The following is a 20,749-nucleotide window of genomic DNA, read 5'->3' as shown; positions in this document are numbered from 1 at the left end:
GAAGAGCCAAGAAAAACATTTCATAGCATTTCATGTATCTCTTGATACTTTCCAGATTTCCCTATATTTCTTACGAATCTGGTAACATCGTATCACACATTTTCGCAATCTCCTGTTGCTCTCAATAGCTGTAATGACATATTCTCCAATTTGGATTTTTTTCCCATTTATATTAAAGCTGCAATGCCTCTGATTACACAAGACTAAAAGCACTCCCGAACTGGCAAAATTTAAGACCTACTCCAGCCTTTGGTTAGTGTAAAGAAAAAGGCTTCGAATAACATCATTTATTGAATCATTAATCAGTGTTCTAGTTTAATGACCTTTCCAGAATACCTCAAACCCACGGAAATAGAGATTTCTTGAAAAATGAAAGACTAAAACATCCCCTTTAGCTGCACACTAGTGGCATAATACCTCATATATTCTTGTACATACATATTAAAAAAGAACAGGGCGATCCTGTTCATAAAGCTGGGTCGAACAGGTAAGTTTAGGCAGTGATGTTCACACCACTAAATGTTCTTCCAAGTGTTAAAGGGCAGGTGATGGGAATTACCCTATAGCAAATAGTTGAAAGAATTAATAAAGCCATTGATTTAGTCTCCTGGCATTAGGATTTAGGAGTCTGAGTTTAGGGTCTGTTTGGAAAAGAGAAAAAACCAACAAAATCAAGGTAAAAATAACGTTCTCTTACATAGTTTATGCTCTGAAAGTCTGAGACTGAGACAAGTTTGAGAACAGATGTTACCAGCTAAGTAGGAGAAAAAAAATCCAGCTGATACTGAGTACATTAGCATAATTTATGCATTCATAAACTGATAGACAGATTTCTGAAAAATCTTTAAAGGAGAAGCGATAATGGAGCTAGTCAGCAATTTACCACTAGCAATTAATCATTCTCACAATATTCACACCGCTCAGGTTTGTTCATGTAACTCGAGGAAGTAATGATTAATTGATAAAAGTTTAGCAAACGCACTAATAGCAGGTACTCCTAATTGCAAACTCTCAGGGATAATTTGGACTGAGCTGCTTTATGCTAATTTGTACATCATTTGTAATAACAGTCTGGAACTTTACTCTTAGAACAACTTTTTCCTATAGTGACTACAATCTAATTAAGAATTTTAACTAGTTACCTGTACAGAGAACGCAGCGGACTTGTCAATGTGAGAGCCTGATTACCATAACAGATTAAAGACCTCCTTAAAAATATGCTGCCACCAATTAATAGCCCTTGCTAATTGCTTTCAGAGGAAGTTCTGTTTTAAAGTACTGTTAACGATACGATTTACCCTGATCTCGGAGAGTCTGAACCCCAATCCCATTGCCTGCATCCCCCATCTTTTCTGAAGTTTCCTCTTAACAGCAGGGACTCCTCTCAGAGGCTGAGCAGAACTGGTGGGGAAAGCTGCTCCCAGCTCCCCGTTACCCATTTCTGCAGATGCTGTGCACCCAGAAGGCTCATTGAGGTAAATGAACTCAAGCTACTGGGCAAACAACTGTTAGCAAGCAACTAGACAAACAAGCACGCACTTAAAACAGGCAAAGAATTGAACAATGGATTTTTTTTTTTACTCCGCTAGTCTTCGGGCAAACCAGCTGTATCGTCTCTTGTTGTTTAAATAAATGTCTTTACTTCCAAATTAGTGCACAAACTGTTTAATTCTGTGTTTTTCAAGCAAGCTGTGGTAGGTGCCAGCAATCACTACATTTTCATATGTACCATCTGAGAGGTATCTGAAATGATGGTGGTTCATACCCACGTAATAGCAAACAGGATGGGAATGCACCCCCAGCTCCTCCCTCTCCCTCGAAATCACCTTCAGCCCCTAGGCGTCTCCCTGCCTTGGCTTCCTCCCCGTTCCTGCTGTTAGGCAGGCAGAGGTCTGGCCAAGTACACAGCACTGAAAGGAAGGAGTTTGGTGGTACCCAATGCAGTTTGCATGCACGGAAACACAGCAACAGCAGCAAACTGCAGAAGGACGATTAAAATCGCTGAATCATCAGCCAGCACAGAGAAAGCTTCGTACAGCCGTGAGTCGTCTGTGACCTCAGAGCCATGTGGGAGTGGAGCACAGAGTGACCACACGCTCTGCAACCCTACAGCTCCAGAGCGGAGCTTGTCTGGCGGCTGAGGCCCAGGGACAGGGGTTTCAGCACCCTGCTTGCTCCTGCCCAGCCAGCGGTCCCCAGGGCAGCGCAGCCCCCCTGGCAGTGGTGCAAGACGCTCTTGCCTACACTGCCTGCCAAGCTGCTACAAGCCAGGATCTGGGAAAACCCCTAATCATGTGGCAAACCCTTGTGGATGGAGTAACAAGTCAAAAATCAGAACACTCCCAGCAACAAGTCCTTTTCCAATGCCATTTCACAGAGGTAGCTCTTCTTGCAAGGAACAAATAAGAATAGCAACACCCACTCTGTCATTCTGCATGGAGCAGGCAGATTGTGCACAGGGCATTTAAAGACCTGCTTCAATCTTTATCGGCCTTGAGAAATGCTCAGGTCTCTTCCATGACACTGGATGAGGTCTTATCTCCTCAAAACACGAAATGAGTGGTCAGCTCAAACACACTTTCTGCACAATTTTCTTACACATTTTCACGCTGTGGATTGTCTGGCAGTGAAAAAGCCAAGCTTGGTGAGTGCTCTCTGCTTTACTGGCTGTCCCATTGGTGTGTAAGCTGATCACTCAGGCCTGGAAGCAAGCCACAGCCAACTCCTCTCATCTGCAGTAACAGAGGGGAGGTGGGATGCAGTATTTGATTTGAAACCAGAAGCAGCTGCCAAACAGATGTTCTTGCCGAGGCATGCAAAAAGTTGTGTTAATACGCCTTATACCAAAACGACAATCCAAATCTGCTAGCTAGTAGCTATGCCATCTTCTTTTGCAAGGCTTTGGGAAAAAGCCAGTGCAGACTAGGCTGTGTATAAGAACTGCTGAACTTCATGACTAGGATGGGAACTTCCCTTTGGGACGAAGAGTCTTGCCTGTGTTTGCATTTACCCAGTCTACAATAAATAAAACTAAACCTAGGAATTGTCAGGTGGCTGTGAGAAGAGGCAAAAATCACAGGCTCGAAGCTCCTCCCTGACAAGGGTCGTGCCATGCGTGCAAGATCTAGAAGTTAATATCTGAAGCCAGTGCTTGAGCTAGCAGCCCAGATCTGGGGTTTGCAGAACAGCTCAATAAATACCCTGCAGGAGAAGCACTTCATCTTAATGCTTTCTTTTTTTCCCCCTGCATTAGAGTTATCAAAATAGATACATGCACAATAGAGGTCCATTAGTATCTTTATCAACACTGCAAGTGGGCCAGGGAAGGATATTAGAGACTTGCTTCCCGCGGTAGCTCTTTGAGTTTTCTCTCCCTCTTCACATGCAGGTACTTCTTACACCTCACCATTAAAAGGACTGGTTTCAAATTCCCTCGAACGTAAATCATCATATTACTAATGCACTGATCTCGAGCAGAGAAATAACTTTTTTTTCCTGCCCAAGATCTGCCCTTCACATGCCTTGAAAATAATTGTCAACGCAGCAGCTAGAAACCTGAAAACCAGTGATTAACTCTAAATACCAACGTAAGCTCCAGTTGCATTATTCTAGAACTTCTTATGCCATAAGCATCTCTGTAGCACCCAAGTGCCTTCCAGTAGTGCACGAGGCAACCATGACTAACATCTGTCATGTGTCATTAGTAGTCTCGTCCCTCAAGGGGAAAAGCATTTGCAGTGAAGTGTTTTGTTTTGGTAGGAAATTGAAAGAGAAAGCTGCACACAGCTACAGGTTTATCTTAGAGGAACCAGGATCAAGGAGATGTATTTTGCACATGGAGCAGGATATGACATCTGTGAGGGTCCCATCTCTTGGGGAAGTTTATGACATGGTCCTACACTGCCCCCTTTGGAATGTCTGTCCAAAGAGGCACAGGCGTCTTGATCATAAGAACGTTCCATTAGGTCAGAAAAGAAAGTTGTCCACCACAGAGCTGTCAGGTGTCTTTTAGCAGCCCTAAGCCTAAAGCACGTGCGTCTGAATAGAAGGGCTGAGGTGTTGAACTTGATTCAGTGCCAAACAGTAAGCCAGCACGGTGGAGAAGGTGGGCTTGATGTGCTCAGGGAGCTTGTGGTGGTGAGGAGCTCCTGTGCTCTTTGGAGCTTCTGAGACTCTCAAGACCTTATGGCGAGGTACCGCTGAGCTCCCCCATTATGGTGTCTCATTACGAGGGCATCTACAAATGCTCTTGCCAGCTAACTGGAGTCATGGCCACTTTGCTCCAGCTTAGCTTCTCTCATCTATCCTTCAACCACAAGCTAACCATACTGTGTCGCAATGGCATGGCATTGGGACAGCATGTTTGGTCATATGTAAAGACAAATAGGATGTGTGTCACCTTCACATAGCCCGATCCAGCCCTCTGAAGGCCACAGCTAGGCAAGGATTGGAAGGGAGAGAGTTTGCTCTGGTTGGAGGTGCGGCCCCTCACCAAGATCCACCAAGAAGGCTAGCTGACTTGGTTAAGCTTAGAGAGCGCTTGTCAAAGCCCAGGGTAAGTCCCTCACTAGCAGGATCATCTCCACAGTTTTACTAAAGCATGCTCAGTTTCACCTCTTGGTCCAGACCCAGATTGTTCCAGGACCGCAATATGAAGCTTTTACTGAAGCTTTTATTTTATGAAGCTGTTTAATATTATCTCAAACTCAGCTAGATGTTTGTAAACTGTCTCTGGTTTAGCAGTGCAGGCTCAGCCTGTAATTTCACAGTCACTGATCACTTTGTCACATATAATGGTGGCTTGCGGGACTGTCCTTGAAAACCTGGGGTGATACAACATCATCCGTGACAAATGGGCAAGTCACACCCAGATGCTTTTTTCCCTTTTGCCTCAGACAGTTGCGGGGATTTCCTGGTCTATAGCTCCTCAAGAGCCAGAAGAAGGTTTTGACTCATCAACCTGCTTTTAGTCTGATGTTTAGCTTCCTTCCTTAGTGGCTTCAGACCAGCCCACAACAACGCATTACACCACTGTCAATCCAGCAGCCACCATCGTGACATACAACGGCTTATCTGCCAAAGCTTTTTCATCTTTAACCTCTTCGGTGTGGCTGCATTTACAGCAAGAGCAGTTGCCAGTTTTTCAAGGGTGATTACTTTGACTTATGATGTTATTTTCCATATTCCAAGAAGTGTCCCTTACTTGATATGCTTTACTGTGACATTGGTCCTCTTACCAGTTTTATTAGCATACAATACACAGATAACAGTGATTAAATATCTTGTTCTCAAAACAAAGAAAATCCTCCTTTTGGAATGCGATATTCACACAAATAAAGGGGTAAATGGAATCAAGAATAAGCACAGGCATGACCTCCTCCCCTCTCACTAATTTCTGGTGGTGACAGATTGAAGAGGAGCGGTCAGGTACACTACACTAAAAGAAACATTAAGAAAGTGGTACCAAAAAGCTTTTCATCTTGCTGAGCCCACAGTACAGCTGGCAGCAAAATCAAAAGAAAAGAATCCCCCAAAACCCCACTAAACACCAACACACCACCCCTCACTTCCCAGCCGAATCAGTAATCCTGCGATGTCTCTATTTCCTTTGGGTAAGTGCCTCGAAATGCAAAAGGAAGACCCAGGGACTCAGGATTATGAGAAACCAACTCTGCCTACTCTATTTTTTTCCCTTTACTTTACTCAACACTGATTGTAAACATATTTATCTACAGCATAATGCAGCTCTGCTTTCAGTTCCCAAATGCCTCATTCTTTGAATGCTCAGTTTCGTAACTTTGGTATGTAAGACTTCAAAACCACGGAGCTGGCCAAGAATGGGTGGACAGCTCATCCACATCCTCCAGAGTGCGTAGTACGTCCCTTTAGGATACTGCACAATGTACTGCATTTATTTCTAGATATATTAACTCATGCTTCACTCCTGACATCACCCTAAACAATGCTGCCTTCTTTCATCGCCTGCTGCGTTTCTCAGTCTGCCCTTCAACATCTCCAGCGCAGTTTCAGTTCTGCCTTATCTGAAATCTCAGCCAGGTCTTGCCTTTCTGCTTCCTTGTCAGGCTCACGAAGCGGCTGACGCTACGAGTCCAAGAACGCATTTCCAGCCACCTCACTGGGAGAGTCTTGGACTTGTAGCAACAGTCAGCCCCTGAGCCAGTTCCTGGTCAGCTCTCATCGTTCAGGCTTCTTCTTCCTGTACAATGGCTCTTCCAGCGTATCTCAAGTTGTGCATGTTCTGGGGCTTCTCATTTAGCTATGACTGACCTCTCATCACACGCTAACACCACATCATTTCTACACCTGGTACAACAACTGTTCCCTCTGACTTCTCAGAGTCTGTAGCTACAGCCAGGAAGTTTATTCAACTCTGCATCTCATTTCAAATCACAGTGCCACCACCCTTTAATCCTTTGAATGGGTGATCTGCAGTGAAACAGTTTGCGGCAGGTTTATTAAACAGAAAAAAAGCACCCGTAAAAATAAAATGGTGTCATGAGAAAGCTATTAACATACCATGACAAAACATGAGAATCATAAATGAGAAAGACCCTTATAGTCCTTCTCGTACTGTCCTATCAATGTAACAAACAAGCTCGTAAATAATAAATAATGACAAGAATAATTTAAAAACTGTCTTTTTTTTTGGTGGAACCTTCTCCATTCTAGAAGCATATTATATTGGGAATATATTCATTTGTGCATGACAGACTTGTAGCTAATTATTGACATCAAACATGCAAAAGAGGTAAGAGAAAAACCCCACCTGTCAAGCCATAAAGATGAGCGAATCAGTTCAATATCTAGAGAAGGTTTATGCAGAAACAGGAGCAGTCCAGAACTACCCATCTATATTGCAGCCTCGGCATCTCAGGACGTGGACAGCATTGACGCGTATTGTGTGTCCTCAAACTTACAATTGATAGATCATATGTTCATGTGCCACTCACTTTCTCATACCAGTGCTTCAGTTTTGGCATAATGGTTTCAACTTCCAGCTCCGCAGCACTGGCGGCTCTCTTTGTGCAGCGCTCCAGTGTGTCTACCACAGCTGAGGAAGCGTTACCTATCCAAATTCTGCAACAGCCATGGTAGTTCGGGGGCACAGAAAGCAACACTCCTTGCAGCAAAGACCAGGAGCCAGATCATCCTCCCCACACAGTCTGTGAATTGAAAGAATAAAGGTCTTTCTGCATCTTGGAGTTGCAAAGTTCTCTCCTGCCAGAGTCAGACGTGCTTTAAGAAAAGCCTGAGATTTCACAACACTAAAGAAAAGTACTAAATATTTCCTGACCCACCACCGGAATGAAAGAATTGGCAAAGTGTCTTCAGCTTGCAGAGTACTGCAAATCAGGATCCTGAGCTTCTGGGCATGTTGGGCTGCACACCAAACCAACGTACCTCACCACGCTATTTATACTGCCTCTCTGCGATAAAAGGAGTTCCAGACAGCTTGGTCAGGGCTCCATCGTCCTTGCTCACCTCTCCCTCTGGTTTCTACCCCCACTAAATAACCACCACCTCCCCACCCTCCCAAAAATCCCTCCCACATACCCACAAGCAGCACACAGAACTCAAAACATGCAGACTAGCTGTAATTAGTAAAGGAAGTTTTTCCTGATGTGACTGTAATTGTGGCTCTTTTTTGTAGGGCTTCTGAATATGGCAGCTCTCTCTTTGGGCACGTCCAGACTGCGCGGTCTGTCTTTGAGACACTGGAAAGGACTTTCAGGTAGAGACCTGACAGAATCTGATGAATCCTGTTCCAGAAGAGCCCCTGTTTTCTGATTCAATTACCAAAAAAAAAAAAAAAAAGAGTCAGTTAGTAGGATTTCTAAAAATACACTACATTGGGAAAAACTTTGATTTCTACAAATTCCAGTCAGACTTCCAGAACAGGGACTCCACAGCTCCTAGTCAGAGGTACTTAAAGGTATTTATCATCCAGGATGTTTCAAAGAGCAATAGGGCTAACTGCCCACAGAAGCTGGCAGAACTGAAATACTCCAGTGGAGATGCTGGGATGAAATAGTTAATTTTTGCTCTTAAAAATGCAATAAACCTGATGAGTATTGGTTTTATCCTCTGACTGTCAGTAAATACTCTGATATACCCCTAAACTTTTCTTCGAGGGTAAAGCAGTTCTAAACACATGCCAGACCTTCTCATTCGAATCCCGTAGCGCTGTTACTAGTATGTACTGAACACAGAAAAGTCACCAGGTAATTACAAAACTCAGTCTAAACCCTTTCCTTATTTCTTGTCGGATGCCGAAGATCCTCCTGTCAAGTAAGATTTTGCTATTTCAAACACAGTTTTATCAGACTCAGCAAATTCACGCAAGCTAGTGGCCATGTGCTGGGATCATTAGCTGTTTTCTTGTTTGGGGTTGTTTTGTTTGGTTGGGTTTCTTTTAAAATGGCTTTTCCACGTGTGACTCTTCCCATCAGCAGCAGTCGGAATTGACATTTGGCTTCAAGGCAGTTTAAAGACCATTAGGAACACACTGTGACATTGCTGAGGCTGAGCTCCAGGAGATATTTGTACGTGCCTGTTGCACCATATCAGCTCTCTTTATTCAAGTCTCTCAAGTCATTATGTATACCAGGACCAGCAGAGACAGATGCCTCAAATAAAGGACAGGGGAAGTACAGTCGATGGGATAGAGCACTCAAGAGGAGGCAGACGACAGTGTTATGAACAAGCTGGCATTGTTAGCCATGCGGTGGGGCTGAGCAGAAACAACGCTCGCTCGTTATTCGATATTGTCAGACAACTCAGCGATATTGTTTTACTCAGTAAAAGAAAAGATGAAAATCTCTGTGGGTGTCAAATAGGTATGAACTTACGGGTAAACATCAGAGGACAAAAAATCAAGCACTCAGCCTCTCCTTTCGCTGGGAAAGAAAAGGACTGAGTAGATGGTTTGCTCAGAAACTGCAGCCTTTGGGAAGAAGCCTGTTTGTAAAATTCAATATGTTTTGCAACCAACGAAGATGTGAAAAGTTTTTTCCGTAGGAAGTTTCCCCCAGTAATAAGAGGGCAGGAAAGTCAGTCTGGTATTCCAGTTCAAGAAGAGTTTTGCTAATCACACGCCTTTGTTTGTTTTACCTCGCAGGGCTGCGGCAGCCAAGTGCCACAGAAGAACACAATTAAACATCTCAACAGCTCTGTGGAAGCCTTGCTCTCCAAGGCCTGTGTCATTACGTTCCTACCGCAGCGATGATGAATACGATCGGCGGGTTGTGACTGAGGGGTTTTTTGTGGAGGGGAGAGTTGTTTCCTTCACACGCTCCCCCACCCCTTGTCTGCATTCACGTAATGAATCTCCCAATCTGCCAACCTGTACTCTGTGGCACAGTCCAGGCTTTCAGTCTTTCCCAACAGAGACTGAAAAGCCATCTTAACAAATTAGCTTATAGAAATACTAAGGAGTTTTGTACACAGCTTCCATCTTATTTTCTTCAGGAAATCCTGAACATGTGTCGGAGGACAGACAAATTATATACATACACATATATGAAGATCAGCGCTAGACACCAGTATTCCCGGGGAGGAAAGTGGCTTCTTAGGACCACAGTCAAGTTCCATCGTTTAACTGTGCTGAGTGATGATGGCAAAGACCTACAACCACCTTCATACCATGGAAAATATTTAAAAAAGAAAAATCAAAGACGCTATTTATCAATAAAAACATTAGTTATCAGGCATGAATATGCAGAGGAGCCAGTGTCCTTCTGTGACTCCCCGGAAGAGATACGTCTTGGCTTTATGAGAGACCTGACTTCTCAGGTACACAGCAGTGACGTTACAGAGGTTTAATATATATTCAACATTTTGCCAACTGATCAAACTCTCTTAATCATACTTTTTGTTTATCAGAGCCATGTGATAAAGATGCCCAAAGAAAGACACTATGCCCAAAGAAATCAAGCTCTAGCAAGACACTGCTTGTATTAGCTTGGCCTCAAACCCATTTGCTCAGTCTTATTGTCCTAGAAATTCCAGTGAGTTCAGATCACAGAGGAAAAACTTAATCCGAAGATACTGTGCAGAGGTACCCACAGTGGGAAGCAAAGCAGTGCCATTAGCTTTCAGCTTACAAACTTGACCGCTGTCTGAGAAAGCCTCCAATATTTTGCCTGTAAAGCCGGTGCTCCAGAAGGGAGCTGACTTTTTCACTCGCAATAGCTGCACCAGGAACCTCTGCCCAGCCGCCCTTTCATTGTGCCCCAAACCTGAACAGCGTTTCCCCTCCGGGGTCATCACCTGGCCCTTATACTAGAAAGAAGAGGAGAGAATGGCTAGAAAGACCATTCAGCGGTTTCCTAGCAAAAAAGGGAAGGTTTTCCCCTTCGCTACAGTTTTTCGGCATTTGTGATTTCAGCCATGGCTGAAATAGTGCCTGCAGAGCAAGGTTGCTTCTATTCTTCTTTGAAATACGCGCTGCTGCAGAACTCCTGGATGTTGTCAGAAATAGAGCCCAGACTGGAGGAGGAATCACAAAACCTAATAAAATACTTGAAAGTGATTTTTCCCCCCTCCTAGTCCTTTAAGAAAAAATGGTGCTTCTAGAAGGCTTTTTTCTCAACTATAAAACCAACAGGAAAGATATATAACTGTAGAGAGCTATAAACTGCTCGTGCGCCTTCCCCCAGCTCCAAACAGAGGGCAGAACGCACTCCTCTGTGCCATATTTCGGGGCTGCATATGCCGCGATGTCAGTGGAGCTCTGCCAGCTCCCACCATCACATACTGCGGGCCAGGGGCCCCACGCTCATTCCAGACCCGTGCCCACTGATGACTGGCGATGCCACGCAGTAGCCTGCCTTCCTAAAAGGCCGCACTCATGATGCACTAAAATAGGAACCGAAGCGTGTGTGAAGCTCGCTCTCCTGAATCAGATCTACATCTGCAAAGGCACCGGCTGCAATAGCTGGTGGCTGTCAGAAGAGCCAACCTTTTGACGGGCCCTGTCCTCCAAGAGAGGGGTACAGAGAAGGAAAGGAGTGGCTACCAGCACAAAAAGGGAACCTGAGGGGCGGATTTCCAGATGAGGGTGTTCCTTTGCGTGCCTCCTTTCCTCTGCACAGAGGCAGCGTGGCTTGCTAACGTGGAGCCGGAGGAAGCTATCAAGAGGTATGTTCTCGTGATCACTAAAAGAACTTTGCAGTCTCAGTTTCAAAGCAAATTATGATTTACTGGATAACAGATACAGAAAGATTTCCTCACCACCACCTGTAAATGGTTTTTATCAAGTAGCTCCTGTTGAGCCCATCTAGTTGATGAACATTCTTATCAACCAGCAAATATAAATGACTTACGGGGATAATATTTCAATATATAATGGCATTGCTATATCTCAGATTCTTTTAAGATCTGGGTTATTAAATATTAAATATCAAAGCTGTAAATTATTGTAGCAGCTTTATACAACTAAATTAAATTCAAACAAAACCTAATTTCCTTAATCATTGACTGTAATCCTCCAGGAACATATGCTATTAACTCAACTACAAATGGCACAGAAATTGTATGACTTAAGTTATTTTATATCAAATTCTAATCCAGGGCAGAGTCCTCAGTAAATCTCCCACAGGGATTTTAATGCCTCTGCAATCACATTGGCTCTTTAGTGGAGAGCTAATCTTTTTATACTCTGTTTTTTCACCCTTTTATCCGTATCCTTCACACCCTTACTGAGCTGTATAGCTGGTACCTTCTATGACAGACCATGTTTTGAAAGATTTGGCTTTCTCCTCTTGCATCTGATCAGCAAGAATCAGGTTTACACTTATGCCAGAATTGGATAGATTTTTTTTCATTTCACGTGTAAAACTGAATCATTCCCATTCGTTTCAACATGTATGTTAACTGCCTCTTGTGATCTCTCTGTAAGGCTGTCATAATTATTCACAGTCTGCAGTCAAGCATTCAGAAAGCAGAACAACTTTCTTCTCTTTAAGAACCCTAATGGCAGTAAAATTAAGCAGTTTTAATTGAGCCTCTAAGGAAGCTTCTTGCTTCAAGACTGATCAGGTAATAAAGAAATAAACCTTAGAGGCCTAGGAGGTAAGACTTGGAGGAACCTCCAGAGATCTTCTAGTCAGCCCTCTGCCCCACAGCATGATCAACTAAACTGCTGTCATTCCAGACAGGCGTTTCCCTAATCTGTGCTTAAAAGCCTGCGACAATGGAGATTCGACATCTCTCTGCACAGTCTGTTTCAGTGCTTCAGCATCCTTCCTAGCTAGAGATGTCTCCACACACCTAATTGCAACCTTTCTTGCTGCTTAAGCCTTCCTCTTGCTTTGGGACTGGGAAATGGGCTATGCCTGGCTTCTCTCTGCAACAGCTTCCTGAACACTTGGCCACTTCCATCTCTTCTCAGTTTTCTCTCCTCTAGACTGAGTCACAGCACTCCCCTTTTCCTTCCTCAGTAGTCTGTTTCTTCTCTGGATACTCTATCCCATCAGTTCTGTCTTGGAAATATATCACCTGACCTAAGGTAGGTTAGCCGAGGTCTTTCGCAGCATCGAGGCAGGCAGGAGCAATAACTCAGACCTGGCATGCTACGAGTCTGTTTATACATCCCAGCGCACGTTCTTCATAGCAGAACAACACTGCTGACTTGCATTGAATTTATGATTCATCCTCATCCCCAGTCTCCTTCAGCTACTTGTTTAATACCCTGTAATTATTTCTTTATGAATATTGTAAATCAAACCTTCAAAGTCTTTTGAACCGAAGACGGCGAATAGCCGCTACCCCCAAGTTTCACTGCCCAAACATTCCAGTTCGTAAGCAAGAGAAGTAAGTTCTGAGACAATCTCCTTTGATCAGAGCTCCCCCTCAAAAAAACCAAACCAAAACAAAACAAAAACCCCCACAAAAACCGCCCACCAAACTCCAAACACCACTGCACCTGACCTCCAAAACCCCCAGAATGTGTCCTGCTGATGTGACCAGCCGTTTCACCACACCGTGGTACTGCTGACTCGCATTCAGCTTGTGATCCAGCTCCAACTCCAGTTTCTTCGTGGGATCTGGTGCAGGTTTGAATTTCTGATGCTTATGGGGTCTGTTTAGAAAACAGCATAGTGACTCAGCCTAGAAGCAGAAATCAGACAATTGCATGTGCAAAAGACTGCAGCACGGCTTTTTGAAGCACCAGGTTTCTTATTCCTGCAGAAGGTCATTGGTGCCGAGGGCACAGTAAGGTTGAATGTTTCCCAAATGCATCAGACATGCTGTAATTGGCTGTTTTATGGGAAAGACACACAGTAGGTCCTGCCAAGACGTCTTCAGTGAAAATCCTCCACACCACAATGTGTTCACACCATTGTGTCCAGGATTTGCCAGAGTGTGGCAGCTCAGCTGGAAGCACCTCACTCTCAAAGGTTCCCAGGATCAGAGAGTTCTCATCCCCACGGACAAAGTTTCCAGACAGAAAAAAAGAAGAGGGTGCATTGTTAGCAGAGCGTGCCATATAGACATGAGTCTCAGGGGAATCGTACGAGAACGTGCTAAACACAGAGCTTCTCACCCAAGGACTCTGTAGCGCATCATCAATGAGCCTGACAACTCTAAGTTTAAATTAGCAGAAACTATGACAAGAGCAGAATTGGTGTAACACTAGAAGATAGTCAGGAAAAGACCCACTAATTCTATAAGCTTTTGTGTAGCGGTCAGTGCAGTCCATACTACAGCGCACATCTGTACTCACGCTGGGTCTCCAAAGAGTTCATCAGTTCCTCCTGCACAGCCTTATCACCCCCTGAGGGCTTCTGTGCCACCTGACCGTCCACTGACCCAACAATTCCCTGCCACGCTTCCTGTGCACCGTGTGTTCGAACCAGTGACAGACATTTCAGTTGTTATGCCTTTTGCCAATCGTCCCTCGCACTCCTTCAGCCAGCCTTATCGCGTTTGTATGTTTAACTTGCCAGAGTTTATCATCTTTTCGGTTTTCTTTATCTGGACACCGCTTCAGTTTTTTGAAGGATGCCTTCTTGCTCCTGCAGTCTCCTGTACCCTGCCAATGTGCCAGTGCTGGCTGCTTTTCATGATTTCTCAAGTTTTTCTTGTTACACAGTTATTTTCGCCACACTTCCCACATGATTTAGAGAAGCAATTTCCATGCTCCCTGCAAAGATTTAGGTCTTCTCTCTGTCTTAACTTTCAACAAGCTTCATGATCCGTGTCTAGCTTTCCTTTTTGAAGCTGAGCTCAGCAATGGAGGAGAACTCTGGCTTGTCTTACTCCTGCGAGGATGCTGAGCCTAAGCATGTTAAGATGCCCATTTCAGGGGAGTTCTTCAGCTGTTACTCTCTACATCATGTCCCATAAACTACTGAGGATTAGTGTTGAGCATTGCACTCATAGGCTCCTGAACCAATGGCTCCACAAAACAGCCACTGTGACATCTAAAAATGTACTCTGTCAAGTCCGGGCACAATTTTTTGCCTCTTCAAGGCTGAAGAACTGAAGCCATCCATACCTACTTGCTCCCTCCCTCTACTCAGCCTGTCGCATTCCTGTCACGATCCACTGGTCAGCTAGGCAGAGTCCGTATTCTACAGCCTTCCTACTTAAGTTTGGGATTTCTACCAATGTGAAGTCTGGATTGTTCATGGATGAGACTACCTTGTTGAGCACTTCAGCTCCAAAGTGTCTTTAACATGCAGAACTACTGGCTATCAGCAAAGCTCACCACATCCTTCCCGAGTACACAATATCATAGGAACCGTCCCACTGATCACCATCTTTCCAAGTCTGACATATGCACTCTTAGGATCTCCATGAACAATTAGACATACCAGTTCTCTCAGGTCATTTCTTAGACATCAAACAGTCCCACAGAGGAGTATCTTGTTTCAACAATCTCTCAGTTCTGTCTGTTCCCTGTTTCCTCTTCAGCTAGGTTTGACCTTAACACCAACGGAAGGGCTGTGAACCAGCAGCACTCAAGGCACGATACGGCAGGGCGGCTGTTGGCAGGACATTATCAGTAGTAGACCCTTTGCTTGAATTAATTTTCCTCTGAGCGTGAGGAACTTGATTTTGTTGCTTCAAAGAGGCACGTTGCACAGTCCATTTATTTACTCAGGCATTTCCTGAGTAATTGATCTATACTGGAGTGGCCTTTTGCTTTGCTTTTCTTCTGAGCAGGGTGATTTTTAAGTAGTCTTCTCCCCATCTCCTCCCACCGCCAAGAATATCAGCTGGCCAGCACCAGCTTCAGTGTTTCATAGAGAAAGAGTCTTGGTTTGCAGTGAGGAAAACTTGGATCTTGGCAACTGAAGACGAATACCTTCTTACAAAGGTCACAACTCTTAGAAGAATATCTCCTTGAGCTTAAAGTACAAGAGGATGTTTGAAATTAAATCAGTCAGGAAGTCAGGACCTGTGGAGCACCGCAGGACATTACACAAACTTGATTCTCCATTTGTATTTTACAACAGTGTGTCTCAGTTTTAGGGCTTTGGCAGTAAATTAACACAAAGCTGGTGCAACAGTGACAATTTTGATCAAGAAGAAATTTCCCTTTGGTTATCCAGTGTAAATTCAAATAAAATTTATAATCACTATGGGAACATCAAAGCAATTTTTAAATATACTCTGTACTTCATAAACTGTTCCCATGGAAGATACTCAAGTCTGGAGGGAACTGACCTATCGGTCCAACCTTCGGGTATTTTTTGGTGTATGTCCCTCTTGGCCTAGTCCATAACGTGAGCGTTAGCGCAGATTTCAGCCTGATGTCTGGAGTTCCTCACTGGGGCTGCTGCTCAGTCCTGACACAGGGGGCAGGTTATACTTCGAAGAAGTCTGACCCCATTTCAGTGCTGGTCAGCTTCTCAAACCTCTGGGGCACACAGTATTGAACTAAACGCACAGTTTCTGCTTTCTGGATTGCAATGTTGAATGAACAACTTTAAAAGCTCCTAAAACATGAGTATCTTTCAGGAAGAGGGGAGAAGAAAGAGGGTTTTGCAGTCTCAGTAACGCAGCAGAGCTTTTAGAGAGGCAGATTCAGATTGAGAGTGTTCCTTACATTTTCTCTTTGCTAGAAGATGAGAGCAGCAAGTGGGGCTAGTAGAAAGATTGTCCCTGTGTGAGAGAAAAGCCTTTCTGCCATTAATTCCTTGAGCCGACGGGGGCCAAAAGCAGCTCTTTACCCACTTCTTGTCGTGGTCAGAGCAGCGCTGAGTGCTACGAACCGCTGTATCCTGGAAGCGGGAGCTTTTTTTTTTTCTTCCCTTCAAAAAGTTTTCAGGAAGTCTGGGGGAGGGGCGATGCTGTTTCTTTTTTGTTATAATGGGCCCCTCTGGGGAGATGGAGGAGGAGGAGAGGTCTGCGTGCCTGGGGCGCACACGCTTCCCAGTGATTCCCAGCGCAGCTGCCCAGCGCTGCTGAGAACCGCGGGGTCCCTGCGGTGCGGGGGCTGCTCCGGGATGGAGCTGATGGTGCTGCTCAATGCTCTGGTCACTCGCCTGCTCTTTGTGTTGCACTCGCTCATCGGGGTCTGGAGAGTGGCTGCAGCGAAGAAAGAACCCAAGTACTGGCTGCTGGCACTGCTCAATCTTCTCCTGTGCCTGGAGGCAGGGCTCACCCTCAAGTTTAAGCAAGGCAGAGGCTACAAATGGTGAGCATACCCCGTCGGCTCCCACAGAGCCCTTCTTGCTGGTGCTTTGCATGAACTTCGAGGCAGATGCTGCCCGAGAGCAGAGCTGCCCTGGCTTTCCTTCTGCGGAGCTCTCGGGGGTTGCAGCTCCCCTGCTGCACCTGGGGGGTGGTGGGGTGAACTGGTAAAGCCCCGGCTAGCCCACTGCCGGGTCCAGAGGGCTTCCAGGAGGGGCAGTTCTGCAGCAGGCTACTTGGGAGCCACTCTCTGTAGAGGTCTGTGCGTGTACCCCTGCTAACAGCTGGGAAATGCAGCTGCAGGCAAGAGCTCCACGCTCTCGGGCTGCTGCACCAGCGGGCTGGGGAGGTGGGGGGCACACAACTGCCTCCTGGTGTCAATGGGCACCTCCTAAGCAGCAACGTGTCAGGGACGACACGTGTGAGGGGCAGAACTGTACTGGGGGGCCCACACAGACTGTTCCCTGGGGATGCCCAGCATCTCCTACCCATCCTGTCATGCCCTGGTTGGCCCCTCCTCCCCTGGGACTACATCCTCTGTCCCGACTGCTTTCACCAGCGCTAACGCCACGCTAGCGTGTGAACCAAAGCTCAGCGACAGATGAAAGATGAGCAGCAACCACTCTGGCAATACAGCAAGACTGGCTTAAATATTTGGATTTGAGAGGGCTAGTCTGGAGGGGAACTTCCATGCATGAAAAGCTGCTTGAGAAATGAACAAAAAAGTTAGTCACAGCAGAGTTTGCCCAAGCACGTGGGTTTTTACGCGTATCTAAAGAATCACTGCAGTCGCCTACAGCCCAGCAGTGCTCAGTCAGCCAGAAGAAATGCTCCGTAAAAGGGAAGTGGTCATGTAACTAACTGTCAAGATTTCACTAGGACCTTTTATTTTTAAAATCTCACACTGCACGCAGGCCCCGAGACAAATCCAGGGGGAAAAAAAAAAAGCATTTAAATGGTGTTAAATTCCTGCCCATTGCAACCTGTGAAACTCATTATAGACAGAAGCAGTGTTGTGTGACAATTCACACAGGGGTTCCATGCTCTAAATTTGAAAGAGAGAGCAGCCATAGAGTCTTGGACATGGGAAAAATTAACAACAGAGCTCTAGATGCACAGTTATGAGACAGAGGCAGAGTGAGCAGACCCGGTTTGCTGGGGCGAGGAGGCAGCAGCAGAGTCTTCAGGAAGGAACACTTGCTCTGGCAGCTTTTGGAAAATTCAAAGAAAAATAGGTACAGAGGGCGGATCCGTTTTAAATGATCACATTTGCTGGAAGGCTGGGCTAAATTTAGCTAGAGGGAAATTCTGAAAATGGATGTGGTCCAGCACTAAGCAGCAAAGTACATTTACAGGTAAGAACTGTAGACAAATGGCCGGCACCCATTTGCATCAGGATAACTTTCTGCTCTGGAGGAAAACACTCGCATTCAGAGCAGCAGGATCATCTGCATTTCTAGAACCACCTCCATAGACAATCACTGATCTAAGGAAAGGGCAGACTGTGCCACAGGTCTCTTCTGCCTCCAAGAGCCTCATATTCATTCATTACTGACAGAAGACTGTTACTTATACCAGCACAAAAAATTAAATGGCCCATGTGGAGAAAAAGTATTATTGTGGGCTTGGCCACATAAGATTCCTCTAGATTGCTCTGTCTGAAAGAAAGGCAGGGTTAAAGCCCCTGAAGTCTCCTAGCCTGCTCTGTATCATTAGCTCAGCACTGCTAACCTGCCAGCTGGATGGATTTTTCATGTGCTTGAGTCCTACAGGAAATACCGTAAAATATGTTAGTTCTCCCATTCAAATGAGAGGTGTGTTCTCTCCCAAAATAACCAGCCTGAAACACCAATGAATCACTAACTTCTTTTAAAAAATGGCAAACGACACCTCCACACACCCAAAACCAAACAATGCCCACTCATCCCACCAAAAAAACCCCCAAAACAAAACAAAAACCAGCCCCAAACCCCCCACCACCTAAAAAAAGCCAAGCCAGGAACAAACAATAAATGCCACAAGATTTGACTAAAATGTTGCTGCAGTTACACACTTATGAGCAAATTAAATTCACTGTGGAAGGTGCCAATGACAGGACAGGAGGGATCAAGCAAGTACCCTGAGTTTGATTCCACTGCCCTGTCCTTGGCCAGTCCCTACATGGTGTGCCAAGGCTGCGGTGCCTCTCAGCAGCATCGCAGCAATGCTCACTCCGTACCACGGCAGAGCTCGACGGGACATTAGTGCCATCAGACCTCATAGCTACTCCAAAAGGATAGGAACTGCCAAAAACACCCCACCCCAAACAAAACTGTTGTGTTTAATAAGCAAATGTCATCAACCCTCACAAGAACTGGTGTTTACACAGGGAGCAGTGAAACCTCTGCAGCACCTCTGGATAAACTCAGCTGAAGAAGCTGAAGATAAATATCAGAAGTTCTAGAGAAGACTGGCAGGGACAGGAGAGCTAGATTTTAAGAATTTATACAATTGCCAGCAGAAATGGTGAAACAAAGCCAAGACCTATTTTCATAAACCATTGTAGCCTGCACTGAGAGACCTCCCACTGAAGAAACGCTTGTTTTAGGCAAATGGATGCTATTTCTTCCTTTCCTGAGTCAACACACAGGATTCCGATCAACAGCCTTCATGCTGGCATCACTCAGCGGATGACTCAGTGTATTAATTCACCCTTCACGAAATCAGAAAGAGCATGTTCGCTAGAGGCTTTTTGTTGTATTTTAAGTACAGAGAATGGTGTGATGGAAATACAAACAGCCAAGTCCCTTTGGTTAGTTCTTCAGAAGAGATTTTAAACAAGCCTCCATATATGATCTCAGATGGATGTATGAATAAACCTATGATTCATAATACTGACAGCATGAGGAATTCAGCGAGAATAGCAACTCTGCTCTGCGGTTCCATGTGGGCTATTAAGAAACGGGGTGAGGAGGCACAAGATGCTTTTCAGCGCAGGTAATGCTAGGACAGAAGGTATTGTCGATGTGATGTAATTCCAAGCTATCTTTCCTTCACAGGTTTTCCCCAGCAATATTTTTATATCTGATTTGCACAGTACCATCACTCTGGCTACTAGAAATTCACCACGGGACTCAGGTATTTATTATGCGACACGATGGACTAGTTTGAAGTTGATGCATTGCTTGATGGGTTGGACAGGGGCAGACAGAGAGGAGTCAGCAGGGGCAGGGCTTCTTCCAATTTCCTGTTTGTGCTGGTGGGTCTCCCAGTCCAGCCGCAGCTATACTACAGCTACTGTGCATTTTCTAAATAGCAAATAATGAGCTGCACTCCTAGCTAAAAATGTGACCATTTATTTGTATTTGTCTGGGGAATCAAGGACTAGAAGGTTGAAAAACAGCTTTTACCCCCAGGTTACCAGCTTGAATCTTGCTCAGGATAGCTGAAAGAATTTCCGTGCTTTAGTGGCCTTTGCAAAATAAATACGGGTTTCACAGAGCTTACAGACAGGTATCACAACTCCAAGCAAGCCAAAACTGAGACAGGTATCAGTGAAAGGGGTCTTAAAGTCAAACTACGTCATGTTGGATGCAACCTGGGAGAATACTCACAGATTGCTACCGCAGATAGCTGATGTGGTAATTTGTCTGACAGTGTTTATATCCCTTCTTTGTTCATGCTGGGAGGGGTGTGTCTGGATTCCAATTCAAAACACGCAGTAAAATTTTTGAAAGGTAACTGTTCTTTTGGCAGAAGGGGTCGGTGAGGGCCAGGGCAGAGCCGCTTGCTCAGCAGCTGACCCAGCAGCTCACCTTGAGTGAGCCACCTCCTCAGACAGGCTGCTGTCAGGTCCCCAGGGCACTTCCACATAGCAACAAGGGGCATTTGCACATATGCAGTACCATGACTCCACAGCAGAAAAGGGCCCAAGAGAAACAACAGCAAAAAGTAATGTAAGAAAATACATAAATTAGACTAAGAAGACATAGTGCCTCATTTTCTCCTTTGAAACATTGTTAAGAGCCCACAGAAGCATAATCAAATATTCAAAATTGTGTTTACACTGAAAATGCCTGAGGCTTTTTCTAAATACAGCAGCAGG

General features: G+C 45.0%; 1 protein-coding gene across 1 annotated transcript in view; it reads left to right on the top strand.

Moving 5' to 3' along the window:
- Positions 1-16,478: 16,478 nt before the first annotated feature.
- The window catches only part of TMEM26 (transmembrane protein 26), a 13,817-nt gene continuing 9,546 nt past the window's right edge, over positions 16,479-20,749 (top strand). Inside the window, exons 1-2 of the mRNA XM_010131571.1 lie at positions 16,479-16,669; positions 19,704-19,782. Of these exons, the coding sequence (XP_010129873.1) occupies positions 16,479-16,669; positions 19,704-19,782 (270 nt within the window). The remainder of the gene's footprint in view (positions 16,670-19,703; positions 19,783-20,749) is intronic.

The sequence above is a fragment of the Buceros rhinoceros genome, unplaced genomic scaffold, assembly GCF_000710305.1.
Source record: "Buceros rhinoceros silvestris isolate BGI_N320 unplaced genomic scaffold, ASM71030v1 scaffold13602, whole genome shotgun sequence".
Taxonomy (NCBI): domain Eukaryota; kingdom Metazoa; phylum Chordata; class Aves; order Bucerotiformes; family Bucerotidae; genus Buceros; species Buceros rhinoceros.
This window is presented reverse-complemented; position numbering and strand designations above follow the sequence as displayed.